At 46.9% G+C, this 23,660-nt stretch overlaps 1 protein-coding gene across 1 annotated transcript in view; it reads left to right on the forward strand.

The window, feature by feature from the left end:
* LOC126417130 (meteorin-like protein) overlaps positions 1-23,660 on the forward strand; it is a 310,884-nt gene that overhangs the window by 274,339 nt on the left and 12,885 nt on the right. Inside the window, exon 2 of the mRNA XM_050085027.1 lies at positions 14,429-14,871. Coding sequence (XP_049940984.1) covers positions 14,429-14,871 — 443 coding nt within the window. The remainder of the gene's footprint in view (positions 1-14,428; positions 14,872-23,660) is intronic.

The following is a 23,660-nucleotide window of genomic DNA, read 5'->3' on the forward strand; positions in this document are numbered from 1 at the left end:
ATTTTGGAAAGAGTGTGGTTTATTATCCAGATCCAGCCAATTGCCGTTGCGATCGCGTATACCACGTTGGGGCCCCAAGTGCCGTAAGCACAGGTCGCATCGTTCCTGGGCGTTCAGCGGTGCGTTGAAGTCGGCACGCTCAACGTTGACGTTCAAAAGCGCGTTCTGTGTGCCGACGGCTTAACGTATAAAATAAAACACGGGCTGAACACGACAAATACAGTATGGCGTCTTGCTTTGTGCTTGCTTCCTATTGGTTCCACTGTACGCGGCACGTTGCCGAAATATCGCAGAACTTATTTTGTTTTTCACTTGGGGGCTTCTCAACGAGCAGCAGCCGGAAGTGACGTCTCAAAATTCGGAGGCTGCGCGTCAACGCTAGCAAACTCGTCCCGTGTGCGCAAAACTGTAAGCTGCCCCATTACCTTCAGAATGGTGTACAGGCTGCATGGCCTATACTATACCAGACCAGAGCAGAGCAGAGGCGCGCGCTTCCTTGTGGGCCTGTGGGGGCGACGCCATGCCGCAGCCTTGGCGTGGGCGGCCTCCCGCTTTGTTCTCGCCCGTCGTCCGGGCCCCTCCCTGCGGAACCGGTCTCGCTGTTGTCCGGCGGTGACCCCCACCCCCACACTGCTGGGCGCGCGGCCGGCCCATTCTCCGTGCTCTATTAGCTCCGGACGGAACGGGACTGAACGACACCCGGGGCGGGCACGATCGCCTCATTAGGATCGGGCCTTCGCTCATCAGCGCCCGCCATTAACCGCGGGCACGCGCACGGTCATCTCACCTCCGCCTCTGGCGTGCGGCCTCCGTTTCTGGCATTGGCCATCCTACTCCTTGTAGCATAAAGAAAAAAAAACCGGGAAGGTTTGAATTTATTTTTATGGTGTGTTGGTAGTCGGTGGGTGCTATGGTTTTCCCTAGACGAGAACAGTATTGTGTGATTCACTGGCGCGACGTGAGTTTGTAACCTCCCCCTCACTTATCGACCTTAATGACAGTAAAAATTAAACCGCGTGTACCTAATGGAAATTTGGGAAAAGCAATCGTCACCGAAGTTAATCTGTCGGTAAAGAGGGAGGAAAGGGTTACACCTAAATGAAAGGAAAAATGCAATTGAAACTGGTGGAAATTAATTTTGAAAAGGGGTAAAGTTAATAAAGAAAGTAAATGTGCGGTCGTTACGTTAACGATTAACTGGCGTTAATTAGATATTTGAGATTTGGGGAAAATTACGGTCGCCAGTCGTATGGACAACTGAATTTATTTTTATGGTGTGTTGGTAGTCGGTGGGTGCTATGGTTTTCCCTAGACGAGAACAGTATTGTGTGATTCACTGGCGCGACGTGAGTTTGTAACCTCCCCCTCACTTATCGACCTTAATGACAGTAAAAATTAAACCGCGTGTACCTAATGGAAATTTGGGAAAAGCAATCGTCACCGAAGTTAATCTGTCGGTAAAGAGGGAGGAAAGGGTTACACCTAAATGAAAGGAAAAATGCAATTGAAACTGGTGGAAATTAATTTTGAAAAGGGGTAAAGTTAATAAAGAAAGTAAATGTGCGGTCGTTACGTTAACGATTAACTGGCGTTAATTAGATATTTGAGATTTGGGGAAAATTACGGTCGCCAGTCCTATGGACAATTACTATAATAACTGAAAAAGAAAGGTTATTGCACATATCATTAGCACTAAAAGCTGGCAACTGAAGGTTGACACGTGTTGTGTGAAAACTGAATGTTTGTCAGAAGTAATAAATTTCGCTACACTCTGACTTAATTTAGCAAAAGAATTAATAAAACCGGAAAATTGAAAGTTAATTTGGTGACTGAAATTAATAGTGAGCTTTGTTTCTGAAGCACTGCGAAATTCAGTAATATAAGGTTAGTCTTGGGCTACCTCAACAATCAATTCAAAAGCTACTTGAATCTACGCAATTTAGAAACAGGAGATTTAACTTTGAACTTGAATAAAGTGATTTTGAACAGTTAACATTAGTAAAATTTAGTACGTACCACGCTAAGCTGCAGTCACAGGTAAGCTAAAATATGGTAACAAAACTCGCACTCTTGATTTGTGCTTGTGTAATCTAAATATCGTAGCCAGCTATGAATACTTTAACGGAACTTTGAAATTAAAGCAGTGAAATGGAGTGATATTACTTTAATGCTGGCGTATGAATTTCAACGACACTCAGGTTCATTCCAGAAAACGGAGAGACCCTGCTTGGTAATGCAATTGGGACAATCAGCAACAAACGTTCATGCTAAGTTGCTGTATTTTTGTGATGCAACAGTTTAAAAAGCTGAGGTCTGCCATACAGTTCTAAATCTTTACGTGCTTTCAGTCTTCCTTGTTGGTCGATTGAAGGTTTGCAGTCGTCGATCGGGGAGGTGGCAAAAGTCACTCATTGTCGGCCGTCGCTGTTATGGAAGCTGGATGTTGGCGCGCCTTCTTCTCGACACGGTCACCAGGCGAAACGGGCTCTTGATGTGCGCTAGCTAATGCTTCCAGTCCGCGACACAGTGGTTCAAATGGCTCTGAGCACTATGGGACTCAACTGCTGAGGTCATAAGTCCCCTAGAACTTAGAACTACTTAAACCTAACTAACCTAAGGACAACACACACATCCATGCCCGAGGCAGGATTCGAACCTGCGACCGTAGCGGTCGCGCGGTTCCAGACTGTAGCGCCAGAACCGCTCGGCCACCAGCGGCCGGCGCGACACAGTGTCAGAAACTATCATAGCAAGTCGAGCGCAATTACATGCTGCCAAACCCCGAAAGCGCGGCAACTCGCGGGAGCGTCACACAACACACCTGCTCCACCGCCCTACTCCAGCCAGACTTTGCTCTGCCCGCGCTCCACGCGGCAGAGTTAACACTACCAAAGATCCTAAAACACTTTGGTTCTCCACAAGACCTATCGATATAGATATATATATAGTAGAACAATTATAATAAATAAAAACACAGAAATGTCATATCTTCAGGTAACAAAATAAGGAAAAAAATTATAGTACAATAAAAGGAAATAGGAGGATATGCATTTCCGGCGTTACAAGTTCCAGCGCGCCGTCGGGAACATTTTGCTAGGCGCGGTGCAGTGCGGCACGACAGCAATAGCTTAGGCGGCGAATGCAAAACAAGCAGCGCAGTGCTCCATCTACAAAGCTTTTAATTTTGGCACTATCAGTTCGGGAGATGAGGAAGACTATGTTATTGGGAAGAGTACTTACTAAGCGCAAAGCAGTCTCACAATTGTACTTACATCGTGAAAATGTAGCTACGTGCGGACATTGTGTGTCAAAGTTGTTGGTAGTTGCGATTTTATGAAAAACTTATTCACTTCAAATTCCTCTAAGTACACTCACTAAAACGTAAACTAAACTGTAGCGTAATCAGGTAACTAAAATGTCATACAGAAGAGCTTAAAGAATAAGGTAGATTAGCCTATCTGCATTGCAGCGTGCGCCGGCCGCTGTGATCGAGCGGTTCTTCGCGCTTCAGTCCGCAACCGCGCTGCTGCTACAGTCGCAGGTTCGAATCCTGCCTAGGGCATGTATGTGTGTGATGTCCTTAGGTTGGTTAGGTTGAAGTAGTTCTAAGTCCAGGGGTCTGATGACCTCTGATGTTAAGTCCCATAGTGCTCAGAGCCATTTGAACTTTTATTTTATTTTATTTTATTTTTTAGCGTAATAGCGTGAGTTCAGGAACGTAAAGTGTGTGAGGCGGGTAAATACTTGTTCTTATCTGTCAGGCGGTGTGGGTGTAAAAAGGCAGCTCGTTTTATTGGGTAAATCGGCACCAAGAGGCTAGTGAATTGTGAACTTCTCTGCACTACGACTAGATACGAAATGAGTCTCCCGTAAAGGGCTGGAGCCATATGACTATTTTCGGCGTCTCTGAATGAACAAACGTAAACCAATCAACCTGTCAGCAGGATGTTCCGTTCTAAGTGTTAAGATGCTCTTACAAGGGCGTACCCAGGATCTGATCTAGGGGGGGGGGGGGGGGGGCAGGTCATACTAGTCTCACGAGACAAGGACTCGAGACAACATACATTACTTGTTATTAAATAAAACAGTAAACCAGTGAAAATCTGCTTTTAATAAACACTTTAAATACAAGAATGCACTTGTATAATCCGAGAAAACATGCAGCATTTCTTATTAAATAAAACAGTAAACTAGTGAAAAACAGCGAATATCTTCTAGGAGGGGAGGGGGGGGGGGGTGCAGCTGCCCCCTGCACCTACTGGATACGCCCATGCGCTCTTAGCTTTACTTGAAGTTTTTGGATTCTGTTATTGGTTCCTAGAAGCATTTTGTTATAAAGAGCCGAGAACTGTCGGCCGCAGTTTGACGACCACAGCCCTATGCGATGCAGTGGGAAGTACTCTCCACCAAGCACTTCACAGTAGACGTAGATCCCACTTGGAGGAACTGTAACGTCTGTGGCAGGCGGCCTGAGGCAAGAATCCCTCCATCCCTGCACTTGCTGCCCGATGTAGGTTCAGACTGCCAGCAACGCGCCGACCGCCGCCTTGTCGCCGCCACAGGCAGCCCCCTGCGCCGGCCAGCCGGGGTCATCAGCCTCGCCCTTTGAGGAGGCCGCCGCTGCCACCGCCGTATCTCCTCATTAGCGGCGGACGCCAGTGTCCCCTAACGAGGGACACGGACCAGCACAGGGCAGGAGACGAGACCCCACCCCGCCACGCTAGACTCTTCTTCCTTTCTGGGCCTGCCCGGCTGCGTCCTCTACATTCCACAGCTGGGCACCGTCTGCCAAGGAGTCCCTCCTGCCTGTGCGTATAGTGGCGTGCCAACTCGAAGAGGCCGCATCGCCAAGTGACTGAACTCGCTGATGACGTATACAGCGTGCAACGCACTTACAGAGGTTGTAGAGGGCACTTGGTAATTCAGTTGTACATAGGAACCCATGTCTGGAAACGTCAGCTAACGACGCTACAGAGCGTCAGAGTTATAAGTGCAGGCACCTGCAAATGTGTGTGTATGCAGAGTAATGATATTGCAAATTTTCAAGGACAAATGTATCACTCTGAGGTAAGGGTCCCAAGTTCGGAAACAAAGGAGTTGAAAGTTAAAAGCGAAACTAATTCTGATACCTCTGACAGTGGAATACATGCACCGGTACTATAGTTGCTAAGTTGGTACACAACTATCAGAGGTGGTAGTGCGGACCGATACAAGAAAAAGTGTACTGTGTACATGGGCTGTAAAACGCATACCTTAAAAGCTATGAGCACTTGTTCATCTTCGATAGTGTGAAACCTCTCCTCTATGGAACAAGTACTCACAGCTGCTCTGTTATGCATTTTAGAGCCCATGTTTGCTAGACAGTTTTTCAAATGGTTCAAATGGCTCTGAGCACTATGGGACTTAACATCTATGGTCATCAGTCCCCTAGAACATAGAACTACTTAAACCTAACTAACCTAAGGACAGCACACAACACCCAGCCATCACGAGTCAGAGAAAATCTCAGACCCCGCCGGGAATCGAACCCGGGAACCCGGGCGTGGGAAGCGAGAACGCTACCGCACGACCACAGTTTTTCCTTCACAGTTTTTCCTTCACAGTTTTTCCTTCACAGTTTTTCCTTCACAGTTTTTTCCTTCACAGTTTTTTCCTTCACAGTTTTTTCCTTCACAGTTTTTTCCTTCACAGTTTTTTCCTTCACAGTTTTTTCCTTCACAGTTTTTTCCTTCACAGTTTTTTCCTTCACAGTTTTTTCCTTCACAGTTTTTTCCTTCACAGTTTTTCCACTGAAGAGGATTGTGACCAAACGTAAGATGGTGACAGGTGCAAAAGTCTGCACAGAACTGAATATCGTCCATCACGAACCTTACCAGCATCAAGACAAGACGAAGGACAGCCGGCCGGTGTGGCCGAGCGGTTCTAGCCGCTTCGGTCTGGAACAGCTACGGTCGCAGGTTCGAATCCTGCCTCAGGCATGGATGTGTGTGATGTCCTTGGGTTGGTTATGTTTAAGTAGTTCGAAGTTCTAGGGGACTGATGACCTCAGAAGTTAAGTCCCATAGTTCTCAGGGCCATGTGAACCATTTTGAACACGAAGGACAATCAATAAGCTGGGAATTGCACAGCGAGGAGGAATTCCAAAAGCATTTAACTTCTTCTTCCTTCTCGTAGTCAAAACAAATGGCATGCTTTGAACAAGCGTACCATAAGGCTGTTTAGCCAACAGTCCTGTAGTCTTAGCAATACTCCACGTCTTCCATGCCAAAATGTTAGCATCTGGAAAAGCTTCAAGGCCACCATAATATGCTTGATTGCCCCATACAACTGCCAGTGTCAGCCATGTACTACCTCCAAACACAGCCTGAACATCACAAGTGAAGTTGAGATGAAGTCCACGAAAAACATTTGGACCTCCAATCAATTGCTGTTTATTAAACTGCCCAGCCAAGTCAATATCAATCGCCTTCAAACTGCGATACACTGGTACACTGCGCCGTCAGCTGCAAATGCTCATAAAAGGAAATCCTTGTGCTGAAGCCGTGAAACCTGGACTACGGAGCAATGGAAGGAAGTCATTCGGGCGGATGAGTCTCTCTGCAGACTGTTTCCAACTTCTGGCCAAGTGTACATCTCAAGAGTGAAACATGGCGCGGTTTCGGTGACGACTTGGGCATCCATATCTCGGTATTCCATAGGCCCCAAGGTTACTCTGCAAGGGTGCATTGTTGCCGACCATTCTGTGATCATTGTGACTGATCAGGTCCATTTCGTAGTAAAAGTTTGTCCCCCAATGGTGAGGCGGTGTTCGAATACGTCAGGACCCAATTTCACACAGCTCGCGTAGTCCAGGACTGGTTTTGTGAGAGCCACGATGAGCAGTCGCTTCTCCCCGGCTGACGCCAGCCACCAGATCTCAATATTATTGAGAAACTGTGGTCTGCTTTGGAGAGAAGGGTGCATTACTGCTATTGACATCGTTGCGTTAACTCCATGAAGAATCGTACGCGACCTGCCTTTGTCCATTCCGAGTTGATTGAAAGTTGTTTTGAATGCCAGCGTTCTTCTACTGCTTATTAGTCATGGTAATGCGTTTACGATATTTCCGTAGTTCGGTCCACGACCTGTATGTGCATGTCGTAACTGCCGGTTAGGCATAGGAGGCGGCAGAACACTGTGCTGTTAGTCAGACGGGCAGGCACGGTGGATTACCGTCGCTACTTGCAGCGGCCCTCCCTTTGTAGTGACGCCGACTGCGTGGTGATTTGCAGCGCCGCCTCTTGTCCTGTTCTTCACCCGGAGTCCTCAGGAGCCGCCGCTAGAATGCGTCAGCTGTTAAGCGGAGCCCGCCGTGGCGCTTCTTGCCCGATCGCCGTTTCGCGGAAGATGATACGCCGCGCGCCACACCGGCACTTTTACGACAGTTCTTACTGCAGTAACGACCTCCTCGCCGCCAATATTCCTTTTAACGGCAGAGCATCCTGGTCTGCACTAAGGTGGGCCGCGCGTCTTCTTGCTCCGTAAGCAGCGGCTCGAGCAAATCCATCAATCACCGCACACCTGATCTGAGCCGCTGATCTTCTGAGGATATCCCGCCACAGGTGAAGACTAAGTGTGGTGTGCGTACTGTAAGACCTTCGGTACAAACACCATCAGATTATTTGACTTGTCGCTGTAACTTAGTAGGCGAGTGTCAGCAATATGTCTCGCGGTCTTATCGTGGCGTGTTTATCTTCTGCCGTTAGGTCAGACGATAGAAATGCCACTTGCACGCTTAGAGTAGCAGATTGACGGTGACCATCCTTAAACAGAACTTGATTAATTTTCACATACATTTATTAAAATAATAACAACAACATAAAATTACTTAACTTGATTCTGGATGCTATTTACAATTGACAATCTGAAGTTCCTTTGGTATTGGTACGTTAATCTTATTCTCACATATCTCTGATACCTGACAAAGTGTCTATACATTTCTCTTCATGGCTATGTACAGGAATATGATAATCTTATTAGGCGCAGACTGAAACTTGACTATAGACTGGTACAGACAAATGCAGACTGGTACAGACTAATGCAGACTGACTAATCGGAAGTCTGTACAATCGTTATAATACCTCGTGCGTTCAGGTATCACTGCGCGACTGTGATCCGCGAGGAGAAAAGGTTCTACGTTAGCAGCAATCTCATTAGCTGCGTTACATATTAATACGCGGATCGGCGGAAGCAGAATTTGGTCCGTCTCCAAGGCAGCGCCATCTCGTAGTGCAGAGCCGGACGAGCGCTGCGCCTGCGCTGTTGTGCTTAGCGGGGCGCGCTCTAGTGGGAAAGTTGTGTACGCGCTGACTATGCGGAACTATGTACACAACACCAAGAGTCTGTGACAGTTGAGCGGACGGGCATTTGCGGGGGTGTTGAACGTGGTGACACTTCTGCGGAGCCCAAGACTCCCCAGCTAACTTTTTGCTTTCACATTCCGTGGCTTCGCCAACTCGCAACCAAACTGTCACATTCCAAACTATCGCTTAATTTGTTTGAAGATGGAAAAACCAATCTGAAACAGGTAAACTCCAAATAAATTATCATAAAAAGTAACTGCTCGCAGCTTTGTCAACCTTATAAGATATACAGGGTGTTCATAAATTAGTTATGCAAAAGTAATCTTTGATTGTGAAAAGGACGGCTGGCCGCTGTGGCCGAGCAGTTCTAGGCGCTTCAGTCCGGAACCGCGCTGCTGCTACGGTCGCAGGTTCGAATCCTGCCTCGGGCATGGACGTGTGTGATGTCCTTAGGTTAGCTAGGTTTAAGTACTTCTAAGTTCTAGGGGACTGATGACCTCAGAAGTTAAGTCCCATAGTACTCAGTGCCAATTGAACCATTTGAACTAAAGTTCCCTCACAGCTGGCTAAGGTGCGAGGCGACTAATATCACTGTATAAGATTAGAGCAAGTGCAACGTATTGAGGAGCAACGCGAACTGAGTCCCGATGCTACGCACTGGGGTACTGAGATGGAGATTGAGACTGGTTGGCGGCGGCGGCGGCCTGTATGGACGCTGCCCATGAGGCGTTACGGCGCGTAGCCTGGGGCGTGTCTTGGTCTTCTCTTTTCACAGGCGCGCCTAGTTCAGCGCCCTCTATACGATGTTTCTTAGTGCCGACCGGTGTGCTGGCGAAGGCGTGGGCCAGCATAAAAATGGTTCAAATGGCTCTGAGCACTATGGGACTTAACATCTATGGTCATCAGTCACCTAGAACTTAGAACTACTTAAACCTAACCGACCTACGAACATCACACACATCCATGTCCGAGGCGGGATTCGAACCTGCGACCGTAGCGGTCACGCGGTTCAAGACGGAAGCCCCTAGAACCGCACGGCCACTACGGCCGGCCTAGGCAAGCATACTTTAGCCTCAGATTATAATCTGAGAAAATTGTATGTTCAAGTGAAAAAGGTGGCGCATATTAATTTTGATGCTTTAATTTACTATAGTGATTCGTTTTTGGCTTGTGACCGAACGAGGCAGCACAGTGGTTCGCGCAATCTACTCGCATTCGGGAGGACGACGGTTGAAACCCGCGTCCGGCCAGGCAAATGCCGGGATTGTTCATTTGAAAGCGCACTGCCGATTTCCTTCTCGCATCCTTCACACTATCCGACCTTGTGCTCCGCCTCTAATGCGTTGATATCTACGGGACGTTAAACTCGGTCTTCCTTCCTTCCGTTTTGGGTTTTGGTAACTGTCTAAGAACTGTTGTAACCTGAATACTGATGTTTAGATGCCAGTAGGGTTTTAATTCTGTTATTTGGGGTAGTTGGCCAGTGTACGCTATGCGTTTCGACTTTTCAGTGCCTTAGGTATTCGCAGTACCGTATTTTGAAATTTATTTATCTTTTCGCACATACGCTAAGCGACAGTCACTGCAAGTTGCCATAGTCTGTTCTGCTGAATTTATTTGAAGTTGTCCACAGTGTTTGTAATATTCATTTTCATTCTATATACCACAACTCGTCTCGAGTATCTCGTTTAACGTTTCTCTCTTCATGTCATATATTCCTAAAACTCGTGTGGTCGTATCAGTAACAGGAAGGGGTATATTGCATTCGCCACGTTCTTCTCGAACCAGATACAGCTCATTCACAGGAATTCAACGTCGTGTTACTATCAAAAGTTGCAATAGCAGGTAAGTGACTAAGCACGTAAGTGTTGTGGCGCACAAGCCCCCCCCTCCCCCCCCCCTCCCCCCCCAAAAAAAAAATGACGGAGGAGATCAGTCTGAATGTGAGGAACTTGTTGGCCGATTTTTGGCAATGATGCTAGCTGACGATTTCCGGTGTCACTTTGGTCTCAGCCTTAGTGTACATTCAATGTTGTGCGAATAGGCTCGGATAAACCAGTTGCTTGACGCAAGAAGAATGAATTTTTCGTCCTAGAGCTTCGCCAGGAAAATAGTGATAACGTAATTGGTCACACCATTGCGCAACACACACACACACACACACACACACACACACACACACACAGAGAGAGAGAGAGAGAGAGAGAGAGAGAGAGAGAGAGAGAGAGAGAGAGACTACAGTCTCACAGACGTTCCGTGAGACAGTCGACGGTGGCGTGTCTTCTGGTGAGAGCAGGAAGGCGAGTCGCAGCAGACGGATTCCCAAACTCTGTCAGAGCAAACAGCCGCGGACATACGGCGGCGACGGGTCCTCAAACAGACTTTGAGCCGCCTGTCCTCTCAGACACACATAGCCACCACACCTCGCTGTGGAACGTCTCTGCCCTCTGTCCACTACGGGTCGCAGAATCCCATTCCAGAGCCGCACCCTGCGGAATCCTTAGAAAAACCACACCATTGCACTGGACTTCCAGCGCTCACTCATCGTGACCCATACTTTTCCTGTCTTACACTTATCAGAAGTTTTTTTTTTTTAACCTATAAATAGTCGTTAAAGAAATAATACTCTCGTAACTGCTTTTACAGATTTTCTGGATGAAAGCAAGCTGACATACTTCTGTCAGCGTACCTGCTTCAGTGACAGAATGATGAAATTTCAGTTGTATAGAATGTATGACATGCAGCTGTTCAAGAGTTCGTATCCAAGCGGGTAACCATCTAATACAAAGACCGCGAGGTCTGTAGGTCGAATATCCCTTCTGGCATTTTTTTTTCATTTACACGTAATTCTGACAAGAGTCTATTAAGCACATGGACATTATCAATATTTAATGACTCATTTATTATTTTTGTGGTATATATCTTGCAAAAAGGAGATGAAGTTTTCTTAACGAGATGGGAAACAATAAAAGGATTCACAAGATATTTCGAGTAAATCTGTGCTATTAGAATTACGTGGGAATGAAAACAAATGGCGTATCGGCAGTGAGATTCGATACTTCGATCGCGCGCTTATGAAACTAATTGCTTATCGGTCTGCTGCAGACTCCTGGCATACAAGCGACCACATACAGTGTACAAGCACGCGTAAAGTTTTCAAAATCGATATTCGTGAAAATGACGCGGAATTGCGTCTTCTTGTGCACGTATGTTACAATGGTGATCGTGTCCTACACATTAGGACCGTTGATACTTTTATCAGTATAAGGAATCCGATATATCGATATTTCAAAGGATATCGTTATCTGCCGTCGATATATCGAAAGAAGTACGTGCATATCGACGTACCGGCCTATAAAAATATCACCTGTACATTGTAAATATACTGCCGATTTTAGAGCTGTATATTTAAGTATCGATTTATTATTAGATATTCTGTACGTAAAGAAGCTAGCAGCCTGATTATCCCAATCAGAGCAAGTATTGAAAGGAGAGCGATGTTCGTTCACTCTTGGCGATAACCATTCTGCTAACAACGGCAACTGCGTGTAAGTGGCACAATAAAAGATGCCCGGCCGCTGTGACCGAGCGGTGCTAGGCGCTTCAGACCGGAACCACGCTGATGCTATGGTCGCAGGCTCGAATCCTGCCCCTCGGGCATTGATGTGTGTGATGTCCTTATGTTAAATTAGGTTTCAGTAGTTCTTTCTTTCTCTCTCTCTCTCTCTCTCTCTCTCTCTCTCTCTCTCTCTCTCTCTCTCTCTCTCTTTAATGAAAGCTGTGCGGTGGGTCTGTCGCATACCGGATTTGTCCAGAGCAATTCCATGTTCAAATGGCTCTGAGCACTATGGGACTTAACATCTGTGGTCATCAGTCCCCTAGAACTTAGAACTACTTAAACCTAACTAACCTAAGGACATCACACACATCCATGCCCGAGGCAGGATTCGAACCTGCGACCGTAGCGGTCACGCGGTTCCAAACTGAAGCGCCTAGAACCGCACGGCCACACCGGCCGGCAATTCCATGTTGACCTCCCTGTTTCTTCATTTCTGAAAACGCCAGTGACTCAGCAGTTGTGTAGTGTGAAAATTGCGTGGTGAATTTAAATGTCGCAGTTTCTGTTGATAGCTCCGAACACCGATTTCGTCAGCATTTCCTCTCACACGTCTCCACCGTGAATACCAATCACGCCATTTACAGTTTTGTTCATCAGTTTCAGGAACTGATTTCGCAGAATGCCAATGTGAAAAAATAACACACTAGCTACGTTAAAAATTGTTTTTTAACGCAACAGCTGTGTTGCTATTTCTTCACATTGGAAATCTTGATACTGCATTCACACGGACACCCCAGCCTCCTCCTCCCGCCCCAGTACAGCCGGACTACTTCTTCGTGCCACCTATACTAGCTTCACACAGTCAGGGAGACAGACTGCATGTGATGAAAACTCAAAAGTAGTAAGATCAACCAACGAAAGTAAAATTATCTTCTAATACAATTTCAAAGAACGTAATATAAACTAAAAATATTGCTACTCAATACTGCCATTTCGATATCGATATACCGGGGGGAAATATTGCAAATATACGCTGAAACTTCTTTGAAGAAACATCGATACATCGATATAAAGACAGCGCATGTATTTTCAAGTCGGAATATAGATACATTTTGGACTGTTTTGGAGGGAGGATGCCAAGCAGCGAGGTCATCGGTCTCATCGGATTAAGGACGGATGGGGAAGGAAGTCGGCCGTGCCCTTTCAAAGGAACCATCCCGGCATTTGTCTGGAGCGGTTTACGGAATCCACGAAAAACCTAAATCAGGATGGCCGGACGCGGGATTGAACTGTCGTCCTCCCGAATGCGAGGTTAGATTAGATTAGAGATTATAATTTTTTTTTTCTTAATTTATATCTAAAAATTCCTCTATGGAGTAGAAGGAGTTGTCATTCAGAAATTCTTTTAATCTCTTTTTAAATACTTGTTGGTTATCTCTCACACTTTTGATACTATTTGGTAAGTGACCAAAGACTTTAGTGGTAGTATAATTCACCCCTTTCTGTGCCAAAGTTAGATTTAATCTTGAATAGTGAAGATCATCCTTTCTCCTAGTATTGAACTAATGCACACTGCTATTACTTTTGAATTGGGTTTGGTTGTTAATGACAGATTTCATAAGAGAGTATATATACTGAGAAGCTACTGTGAATATCCCTAGATCCTTAAATAAATGTCTGAAGGATGATCTTGGGTGGACTCCCGTCTATTATTCTGATTACGCGCTTTTGTGCAATAAATACTTTATACCTAATATAGGAATATAGATACATCTAAAAACAAAGATGATGTGACTTACCAAATGAAAGCACTGGCAGGTCGATAGACACACAAACATACACACAAAATTCTACCTTTCGCAACCAACGGTTGCATCATCAGGAAAGAGGGAAGGAGAGGGAAAGACGAAAGGATGTCGGTTTTAAGGGAGAGGGTAAGGAGTCATTCCAATCCCTGGAGCGGAAAGACTTACCTTAGGGGGAAAAAAGGACAGGTATACACTCGCGCGGGCGCGCGCGCACACACACACACACACACACACACACACACACACACACACACATCCATCCGCACATACACAGACACAAGCAGACATTCTTTCCCCCTAAGGTAAGTCTTCCCGCTCCCGGGATTGGAATGACTCCTTACCCTCTCCCTCAAAACCCACCCTTTCGTCTTTCCCTCTCCTTCCCTCTCTCCTGATGAAGCAATCGTTGGTTGCGAAAGTTAATATTTTGTGTGTATGTTTGTGTTTGTTTGTGTGTCTATCGACCTGCCAGTGCTTTCATTTGGTAAGTCACATCATCTTTGTTTTTAGATATATTTTTCCCACGTGGAATGTTTCCCTCTATTATATTCATAATATAGATACATCGATGTATCGATATTTCATCAGCAGTCTTACTGCACATCGAGTGTACGAATGTAATGGGTGAGACAAATTCTTACGGTCCCCCTGTACGTGCTAGCAGAGACCCTCGCTGAGCAGCGAGTAGTGACGGGCTGTGTGTTTGGTGTTGTCTGCAGCGGGCTGTCGGGCAGCGGCGGCTCTCGGCTGGTGACGCCGGTGTACCTGCGGTGCCGCGAGGGCGCGGTGCGCTGGTCCTACCCCCGGGGCGCGCTTCGCGTCGTGCTGCGGCTCGGCGGCGGCCGCGAGTTCCGCGGCTGCATCAGGGCGCAGCCGGGCCACGACCGCGACCACGACCGCGACCACGACCACGGGCGCAACCAGAGCCGGCAGTTCGCGGGCGCGCGCGTCTTCCTGGAGGGCGAGCGCGCGCTGGCGCCGCTGCTGGTGCCGGGCGAGACGCGCGCCGCGCGCTGCTTCAACAGCCGCGGGGGCCGCGCCGCGCTCTACGTCGAGGCCGACCCGCCGCCCGCGGGCGCGCCGCCCCCGCGCGCCGCCGCCGCCTTCGTCTACGACCTGCAGCCGCTGCCGCGCGGCGCAGCCGCCTACGACCCCTTCGAAGGTCAGTCCCGCAGCTACCACTCTCCTAACTGATGTCTCTTCACTCACAAGGGGGTAGTCACGAAGTCGCCCTATTTCCCAGACATGAAGCAACGAATGAGGCAAGAAACGTATAACATAAACTACTCCCCATAAAAATTTCTACACCAAGAAGAAATACAGATGATAAACGGGTATTCATTGGACAAATATATTATACTAGAACTGACATGTGATTACATTTTCACACAATTTGGGTGCATAGATCCTCAGAAATCAGTACCGACAACAACCACCTCTGGCCCTAATAACGGCCTGGATACCCCTGGGCATTGAGTCAAACAGAGCTTAGATGGCGTGTACAGGTACAGCTGCCCGTGCAGCTTCGACACGATACCACAGTTCATCAAGAGTAGTAACTGGCGTATTGAGACGAGCCAGTTGCTCGGCCACCATTGACCAGACGTTTTCAATTGGTGAGAGATCTGGAGAATGTGCTGGCCAGGGCAGCAGTCGAAAGGCCCGTACAGGACCTGCTACATAAGGTCGTGCATTACCTTGCTGAAATGTAGGGTTTCGAAGGGATCGAAAGAAGGGTAGAGCCAGGGGTCGTAACGCATCTGAAATGTAACGTCCACTGTTCAAAGTGCCGTCAATGCGAACAAGGTCTGACAGAGACGTGCAACCAATGGCACCCTATACCATCACGCCGGGTGATACGCCAGTATGGCGATGACGAATACACGCTTCCAATGTCCGTTCACTTCGATGTCGCCTAAAACGGATGCGACCATCATGCAGATTAATCTACCAAGTCCCGCACGAATGGCTCAGATGGATAGAGCGTCTGCCATGTAAGCAGGAGATCCCGGGTTCGAGCCCCGGTCGGGGCGCACATTTTTAACATGTCCCCAATGAAGTGTATCAACGCTTTCTTGCAGCTAGGGCGTCTATTTAATTATCATTTCAGAATAGCCTTTCATAGATCAACTCTGATTGTGCTACCTTCAGGAAACTGAAGAAACGACAAACGACTTCAGTGAGTTCCTCGCAAAAAAAAAGTCTGCTCGCCCGAGAGGAACTCAAAAGTTCATTTGACTGATCTTCCTCATCCACCCTGTGGCGAAGACCTCGCACCTTCCGAGTTCCATCCGTTTGGCGCAATGAAGGATAGGCTTAGCCAGAAGCTGTACGTGGGCGATGGGAAGACCTTTGCTCCGTTGTCGACCAGTAGAGAGGCTGGCTGGTTCAAATGGCTCTGAGCACTATGGGACTAAACATCTTAGGTCATCAGTCCCCTAGAACTTAGAAATACTTAAACCTAACTAACCTAAAGACATCACACACATCCATGCCCGAGGCAGGATTCGAACCTGCGACCGTAGCAGTCGCGCGGTTCCGGACTGAGCGCCTAGAACCGCGAGACCACCGCGGCCGGCCAGTAGAGAGGAACCACGCATTAAGTTGGTGTAAAGCAGTGGCATTGAACGGATATTATATTGAAAAATAGCGTTTGGTAGCCAAGATAGTGGAGATTAATATGGTGTCTTGCAATTCTACATCTACATCTACATTTGTACTTCGCAAGCCACCCAACGGTGTGTGGCGGAGGGCACTTTACGTGCCACTGTCATTACCTCCCTTTCCTGTTCCAGTCGCGTATGGTTCGCGGGAAGAACGACTGTCTGAAAGCCTCCGTGCGCGCTCTAATCTCTCTAATTTTACATTCGTGATATCCTCGGGAGGTATAAGTAGGGGGAAGCAATATATTCGATACCTCATCCAGAAACGCACCCTCTCGAAACCTGACGAGCAAGCTACACCGCGATGCAGAGAGCCTCTCTTGCAGAGTCTGCCACTTGAGTTTATTAAACATCTCCGTAACGCTATCACGGTTACCAAATAACCCCGTGACGAAACGCGCCGCTCTTCTTTGGATCTTCTCTATCTCCTCCGTCAAACCGATCTGGTACGGATCCCACACTGATGAGCAATACTCAAGTATAGGTCGAACGAGTGTTTTGTAAGCGACCTCTTTTGTTGATGGACTACATTTTCTAAGCACTCTCCCAACGAATCTCAACTTGGTACCCGCCTTACCAACAATTAATTTTATATGATCATTCCACTTCAAATCGTTCCGCACGCATACTCCCAGATATTTTACAGAAGTAACTGCTACCAGTGTTTGTTCCGCTATCATATAATCATACAATAAAGGATCCTTCTTTCTGAATAAAACCAACCTGCTTTCAGAAAAAATATATGTTCCATTACTTATACAACGCGTATTAATTATCACACGTTACTAATAGACTGTGCTGTGGGCTGTTTGTGATTATAACTTCTTGTTTTGGGATATACTACTTCAACGTAATTGAGGGCACGTGAACTTTATTTACACAAGTTATATTGCGAATAGGGAGGACGGAAGAAACTGTGTTGCAGATGTAAGATAGTAGATCTGATAAAAAAAAAGAGGCGGTTCGCGCCATTTCGGTAGTTCCCCGTATTGTGTAAGAGCAGCTGGTCGCTACTCCTGGCGAGCCCGGTTCTTGTGCAGTATCTTTGTGTACTTATGGTAGATCAGCACTCGGGGCAGCCGGGACTTAGCTGGACGGGAGACGAGTGCTGGGAATACAGACGGGCAGACGTGCTCGGAAAAGTTGTCCGGCCGCTAGGCCAGACTGTGCAACTCCGGCCGGCTGTGGGAACCGAGCTCCACGCCGCATCAGTAGCTCCTTTACCGTGCTAGCCATGTAGCTAGCTTCTTCTCTCCTCCACGTGCGTAAAGAAATTTACACAATCCCGCTTTTTTAAAGGCCTGTACATATCCTTGGCTGCGGCCCTGTACAAAGCGTTCCAGAATATTTATCTGACTACACAACTACGGGGTATCCCAGACGGAATGATCAGTATTCGGGGATATGACAAGAATGATCATTCAAAGCGAAAAAGTACAGTAAGTATGGGCTCTAAAATGCGTACCTAAAAGAGCTAAGAGTTCTTCATCGAAGATGAAGAAACGGTCATAGCTCTTCAGGTATGTATTTTAGTGCCAATCTTTACTAGACCTTTTCGCTTCGAATGATGGGTCCAAGGACGTCTTGTGCATCTCCTACTTGAATGAGTAATAGAAAGTTGGTGTGAATTTTAACTTAACCCGCAGGACTACAAAAATTCCTTTCAACAGAACTTTCCGAGTTTATATTCAGAAACATACAACCTTGGCGTTCGTTTTACAATGACGTTTACGATCGTATTTCCGACTTGTTATTCGCAAACCACAACTGCGCCCTCCGCCAACTGCTGGACAAACATCTTGATGATAGTCAAACAAGTCCCATACTTCTCTGAGCACATCTGGAGCTGTCATATTGACAGCTATCGGTATTAGCTGTTAGTCCCAAGTTGCTGGATGAGCAGGCACGCACGCAGAATCTTACAGAAATACGCACAAACAATGTTGTGTTAGCAGAAGAGCCAACACAGTGTTACAACTGGAGGCCGAAATGCACGCGTTTTAGCTCACGCAGGCTGGTGTGAGGAGGGAAGAACTGTACTGACGTGAGGTCTGGAACATGACAAGGAATTAGAATTCAGAAAGTGGACGTAGCTTGTTGATACTTAACTTTAATCCATTAATGACGAACGTCGCTCTTGACGGTACATGATTCACAATCTTATCTGTTCAGAAGACACATAGTAACTGAATGTGGCCCCTTGCTAGGTCGTAGCAAATGACGTAGCTGAAGGCTATGCTAAACTATCGTCTCTGCAAATGAGAGCGTAAGTTGACAGTGAACCATCGCTAGCAAAGTCGGCTGTACAACTGGGGCGAGTGCTAGGGAGTCTCTCTAGACTAGACCTGCCGTGTGGCGGCGCTCGGTCTGCAATCACGGATAGTGGCGACACGCGGGTCCGACGTATACTAACGGACCGCGGCCGATTTAAAGGCTACCACCTAGCAAGTGTGGTGTCTGGCGGTGACACCACAAACAAAACTTCACACACTTTGAGATCAGGCATTACATCATAATCGAAGGAAAGCTCATTTCTCAGCAAGCTGGTTTTCAGTCTGGAAAATCGTGCTGCAGTCGGATACTGAACACCAGCCATCTCTGTGAGCATGGTTTCGAACAGGGTTAAATGACTGGAGTTGCCTTTGTCTATTTAACACCTGCCTACGACACTGTTAACCACTGTAAGTTGCTGAAGAAAATTTACCATCTTGCTAGTGATTAGCGATTAGCATTCCTCATAGCGACTCTCCTGCAGTATAGAAGACTTCAGGTCTCTGTCGAGGATAAGAAGAGCAGATGACACATATTACAAAGGAAGGCTCACCTCAAGGCAGCATGCTTGGTATAGTGCTTTTTAATCTTTAAACCAACCGCGCCATTACAGAACGCTTCAGGCATTTCATCTACGTTTATGATGCAACAGTGGCCGCCTAAGATAGAAGGAAAAAACTGACTCCATGTTTATATACGTCTGGCCCTCAGTATGTGGTCATTCATCTAAAGTCAAATCCCAATAAGACCCAGATGTGCGCATTTCACATACGGAATAGAGAAGTCGGGCGCGAACTGGACCTCACATGACTAGACGGACCACTTCAGCATCTTCCAGCATTTGTACATCCAAGTGTTACTCATCACAGAACATTGTCGTAAAACCATACTGGAGCACTGTGAGAGAACGATGTTTTGAGGAAGCCCACAGCCGCCATCTAAGGAGTTAGTTCTCACGAGCTTGGAACTTCTGCTCTTCATTTGTGTGTGTTAGCTGCTGGGAACGCCTCACGTGTGTGGACTGCATCTGCTCTCACCAAGCAGGATGACACTGTAGTCAGTGAGACTGTTTGAATAAGCCAACACCAGTCGACAACTTCTACCCGATTGTTGGAGTAGCTCACCCACTATCAGAAAGGCCATCGCTGTCTTTGAGGAGCAGTCGTGTACTGCACGATCATCAAGCTTTAGTCTGTCCACTGACATTCAGAAAGAGCTCTAAGACTCTAATTGCGTCACCAGATAGAAGAACAAGCTGCCGCCAGATATCTTTGCAAAGGGAGAGATAGTCTTGGGTAGTGATGTACTCTATCCTGTTTGGAGACCAATCAGTCGTCTTAGGTGGGCGTCCCCTGTTGCAAGACCAACATGCAAAACTGGAGCACCTTTCCATCTGATGGTAACGCCTCCTGCGAGTGTGGAGCAATGCTAAATACGGGCTACTTGCTCATAGTTCCTCTATTGGACAACCTTGCACGACACAGGACGTGACCGAGGCAAATAACAAGGTCATTGGAGTACCTGCCTTCTGGAAAAGCTGGCCGGACACGGAAATGAACGAGGCGGCCTTGGAGGCCAATGATGCAGTGCCAGATCCGAACGCACCTTATGCTGTAGGGACTGCAGTGCCCTGCTCACGACGGGAACAAAGGCGCACCATTGTAGCTGACATTTCGCCTGTTGAAACGAAATTTGTTGGTGTGTTAACTCGACTCGGCGCAAGTGTGGTAATGAACTAGTGAGCCTAGATAAGTGCTGCAAGCGTATGAACTGGCAGCTTACAACTGCGACAAAGTAAAGTTTTCGTCTCTAAACTCAAGTTTAAACCCACCGTAATGGTTCAAATGGCTCTGAGCACTATGCGACTTAATTTCTGAGGTCATCAGTCGCCTAGAACTTAGAACTAATTAAACCTAACTAACCTAAGGACATCACACACATCCACGCCCGAGGCAGGATTCGAACCTGCGACCGTAGCGGTCGGTCGGCTCCAGACTGCAGCGCCTAGAACCGCACGGCCACTCCGGCCGGCCTAAACCCACCGTAAGTTTCTATCTTTATTCATATAAAAGATAATCTTCTTCAAGGCGCTACGTAATACAAATCATACTAATTTCCATATATGATTCACAGCATGTTAACAAGTTTCGTTATCCTTGCTATTGTTTCGCACTAGCAGACAAGACGTAGGAGGACTGAAAAATGAAACACCTGTCCCTTAGTGGCAAGTTAGTGGTGTCGACTGGACATAAGCTGTACCTGGCTTCCGTCCCTAAAGCCGCCATTTGTTTCAGCTTTATTCTTACTGAAGCCAACATACGGGCTTGTTTCCGTGGCGTATGAACCCCATCATCTTGTGCGCGATTTCTTCTTCGAGGCCAGCTACAAAGTTGTCTGGTTCTTGCTGCTAGCCCATCTATGGCCGTAAAGCTATAGCACAATGGAGCATATGGTGTCTGAACTCACTACTGTGATAAAAGAACAGTTATTTAATCACTTGAGTTTGACTATAGCACAAATGACATGAAAGTAGTCGGCAGCTAATGTCTTTAATTCCTCTGTAATTCCACTTTTATGTTATTACGTTCTGTTTTAACTAAACGAACACTGTTTTTAGCCTTGTTTCACAATTTATTATTATTGCACAACCTAGGTTTCGGATTATAAGTCCATCTTCAAGTACATTACTCTGTTTTGGTGATCTTCTGATCCTAGTTGTAATTGGCCAGTTGTGGCATATAAATTAATCTGTCGCATGATTACAAAAGAGTAAACCCCTTGAGTCTTAGTATTTACTATCGCATTCCTAACATAAATGGACATAGAAGATAAATTAGAAAGATTTAAAGAACTTTCAGAACTTAAGTAAGAAAGGAAACCGTAATCAGGTTCTTCGAAACGATGTCGGTTCTGACATATGGAAGTGAGTCGTGGGCTGTAACAAAAAGAAGTGAGGAAAGATTATAAATGACGGAGATCAAATACCTAAGAAAAGTAACTGGGTGCACACTATCCGACAGCAGCATGAACGCTGACATCAGAGAAGATGGGTGGATTGTTGCGGTAATGGGAGCAAACTAAGAGGTCTTCGGTGCTTCAGTCCTTCGTCTGTCAAGCCGGGAGTAGTCCCCAGAGAGGAACGGTACAAAAGACAATCCCCGATGAACCTGATTGTACCAGAGAATCAATAAAACCTAGAGACAGAAGCAAATAGAAGTGGGAGAGGGGTATAGGGGTGAAGGCGGGAGAGTTGTCCCGCCCAGAAAGCAAATGGAGGCTCCTGGGCCACGTCATACGACGGGAGGCGCACCCTTTGCACCCGACCGGTACGTCCACACCCTTCATTACTGCAAGGAAACCAGCAAACGCCGATAAGTTGGTAAAATCTCAGGAAAGATAACGACAAGTCGAGAGAGAAAACTAGAGGCAGACGTAAAAGAATAAGGTGTGACCAGCACGCTTACAGTCAACTGGTCATCGAAGAGCCGTCCCAAAAAGCGATAACACTGCATAACATTGAGCAGCTGGTCGTCAAGGTAGAAATCTGGCCGTGGGTGGACAGTATGACGTTGACAGGAGTGCGCGACTTACGTTTTGTCGTTTGAAAACCGGCAGCCATGGACGCCATTCGTATGACTCCCTGTAGTCGGCGTTCAGCAACAAAAAAGGTTCAAATTGCTCTAAGCACTATGGGACTTAACATCGGAGGTCCTCAGTCCCCTAGACTTAGAACTACTTAAACCTAACTAAGGACAGCACACACATCCATGCCCGAGGCAGGATTCGAATCTGCGACCGCAGCAGCAGCAGCAGCAGTGCGGTTCCGGACTGAAGCACCTAGAACCATTCGGCCACAGTGGCCGGCGTGCAGCAACACCGACAGTTTAGGAGTAATAGCAAATGCAAAACTCGTCAGCTTACAGGAGTAAAAAACTTACATGGACAGAATAAGGAGTACAGGAACAAGCACGGAAGACGACAGAATATCAAAATTGATGAATTATTACCCATTGGGCAGAATGTTGTTTGGAGGACCGAGGAAGAGGTGGAAAGGCCAATAATTTCATCTGAAAGCACATCAAAGGCAAACGCATAATACATGCAGGAAGAAGAAGAACAAGAAACAGCCTAGCAGAAAAAAATCATTTCACAAATTCATCACGGGTCTGGACTAATATGCTATGAAACGCCAAAGAAACTGGTATAGGCATGAGTATTTAAATACAGAGACATGTAAAGAGGCAGAATACGGCGCTGCGTTCGGCAACGCCGAATAAGACAAGTGTCTAGCGCAGTTGTTAGATCGGTTACTGCTGCCACAGTGCCATGTTACCAAGATTCAAGCGAGTTTGAACGTGGTGTTACGGTCGGCGCACGAGCGGTGTGACACAGCATCTCAGAAGTAGCGATGAAGTGGGGGATTTTACCGTACAACTGCTTCACGAGTGTACAGCAAATATCAGGAATCAGGTGAAACATCAAATCTCAGACATCGCAGCGGCCGGAAAAACATCCTGCAAGAACGGGACCAACGACGACTGAAGAGAGAAAGTGACAGAAGTGCAACACTTCCACAAATTGCTGAAGATTTCAATGCTGGGCTATCAACGAGTGTCAGTGTGCGAACCATTCGACGAAACATCATCTGTATGTGTTTTCGGAACCGAAGGCTCACTCGTGTTCCCTTGATGACTGCACGACATAAAGCCTTGGCCCGTCAGCACTGACATTGGACTGTTGTTGATTGGAAACATGTCTGGTTGGACGAGTCTCGTTTCATATTGTATCGAGCAGATGGATTTGTACGGGTATGGAGACAACGTCATGAATCAATGGACGCTGCATGTCAGCAGAGGACTGTTCAAGCTGATGGAGGCTCTATAATTATATGGGGCGTGTGCAGTTGGAGTGATATGGGACCCCTGATACGTTGTAGAGACCACTCTGACAGGTGACACGTACTTAAGCATCCTGTTCAAAATGGCTCTGAGCACTATGCGACTTAACTTCTGAGGTC

This window comes from Schistocerca serialis, chromosome 8 (assembly GCF_023864345.2).
Source record: "Schistocerca serialis cubense isolate TAMUIC-IGC-003099 chromosome 8, iqSchSeri2.2, whole genome shotgun sequence".
Taxonomy (NCBI): Eukaryota; Metazoa; Arthropoda; class Insecta; order Orthoptera; family Acrididae; genus Schistocerca; species Schistocerca serialis.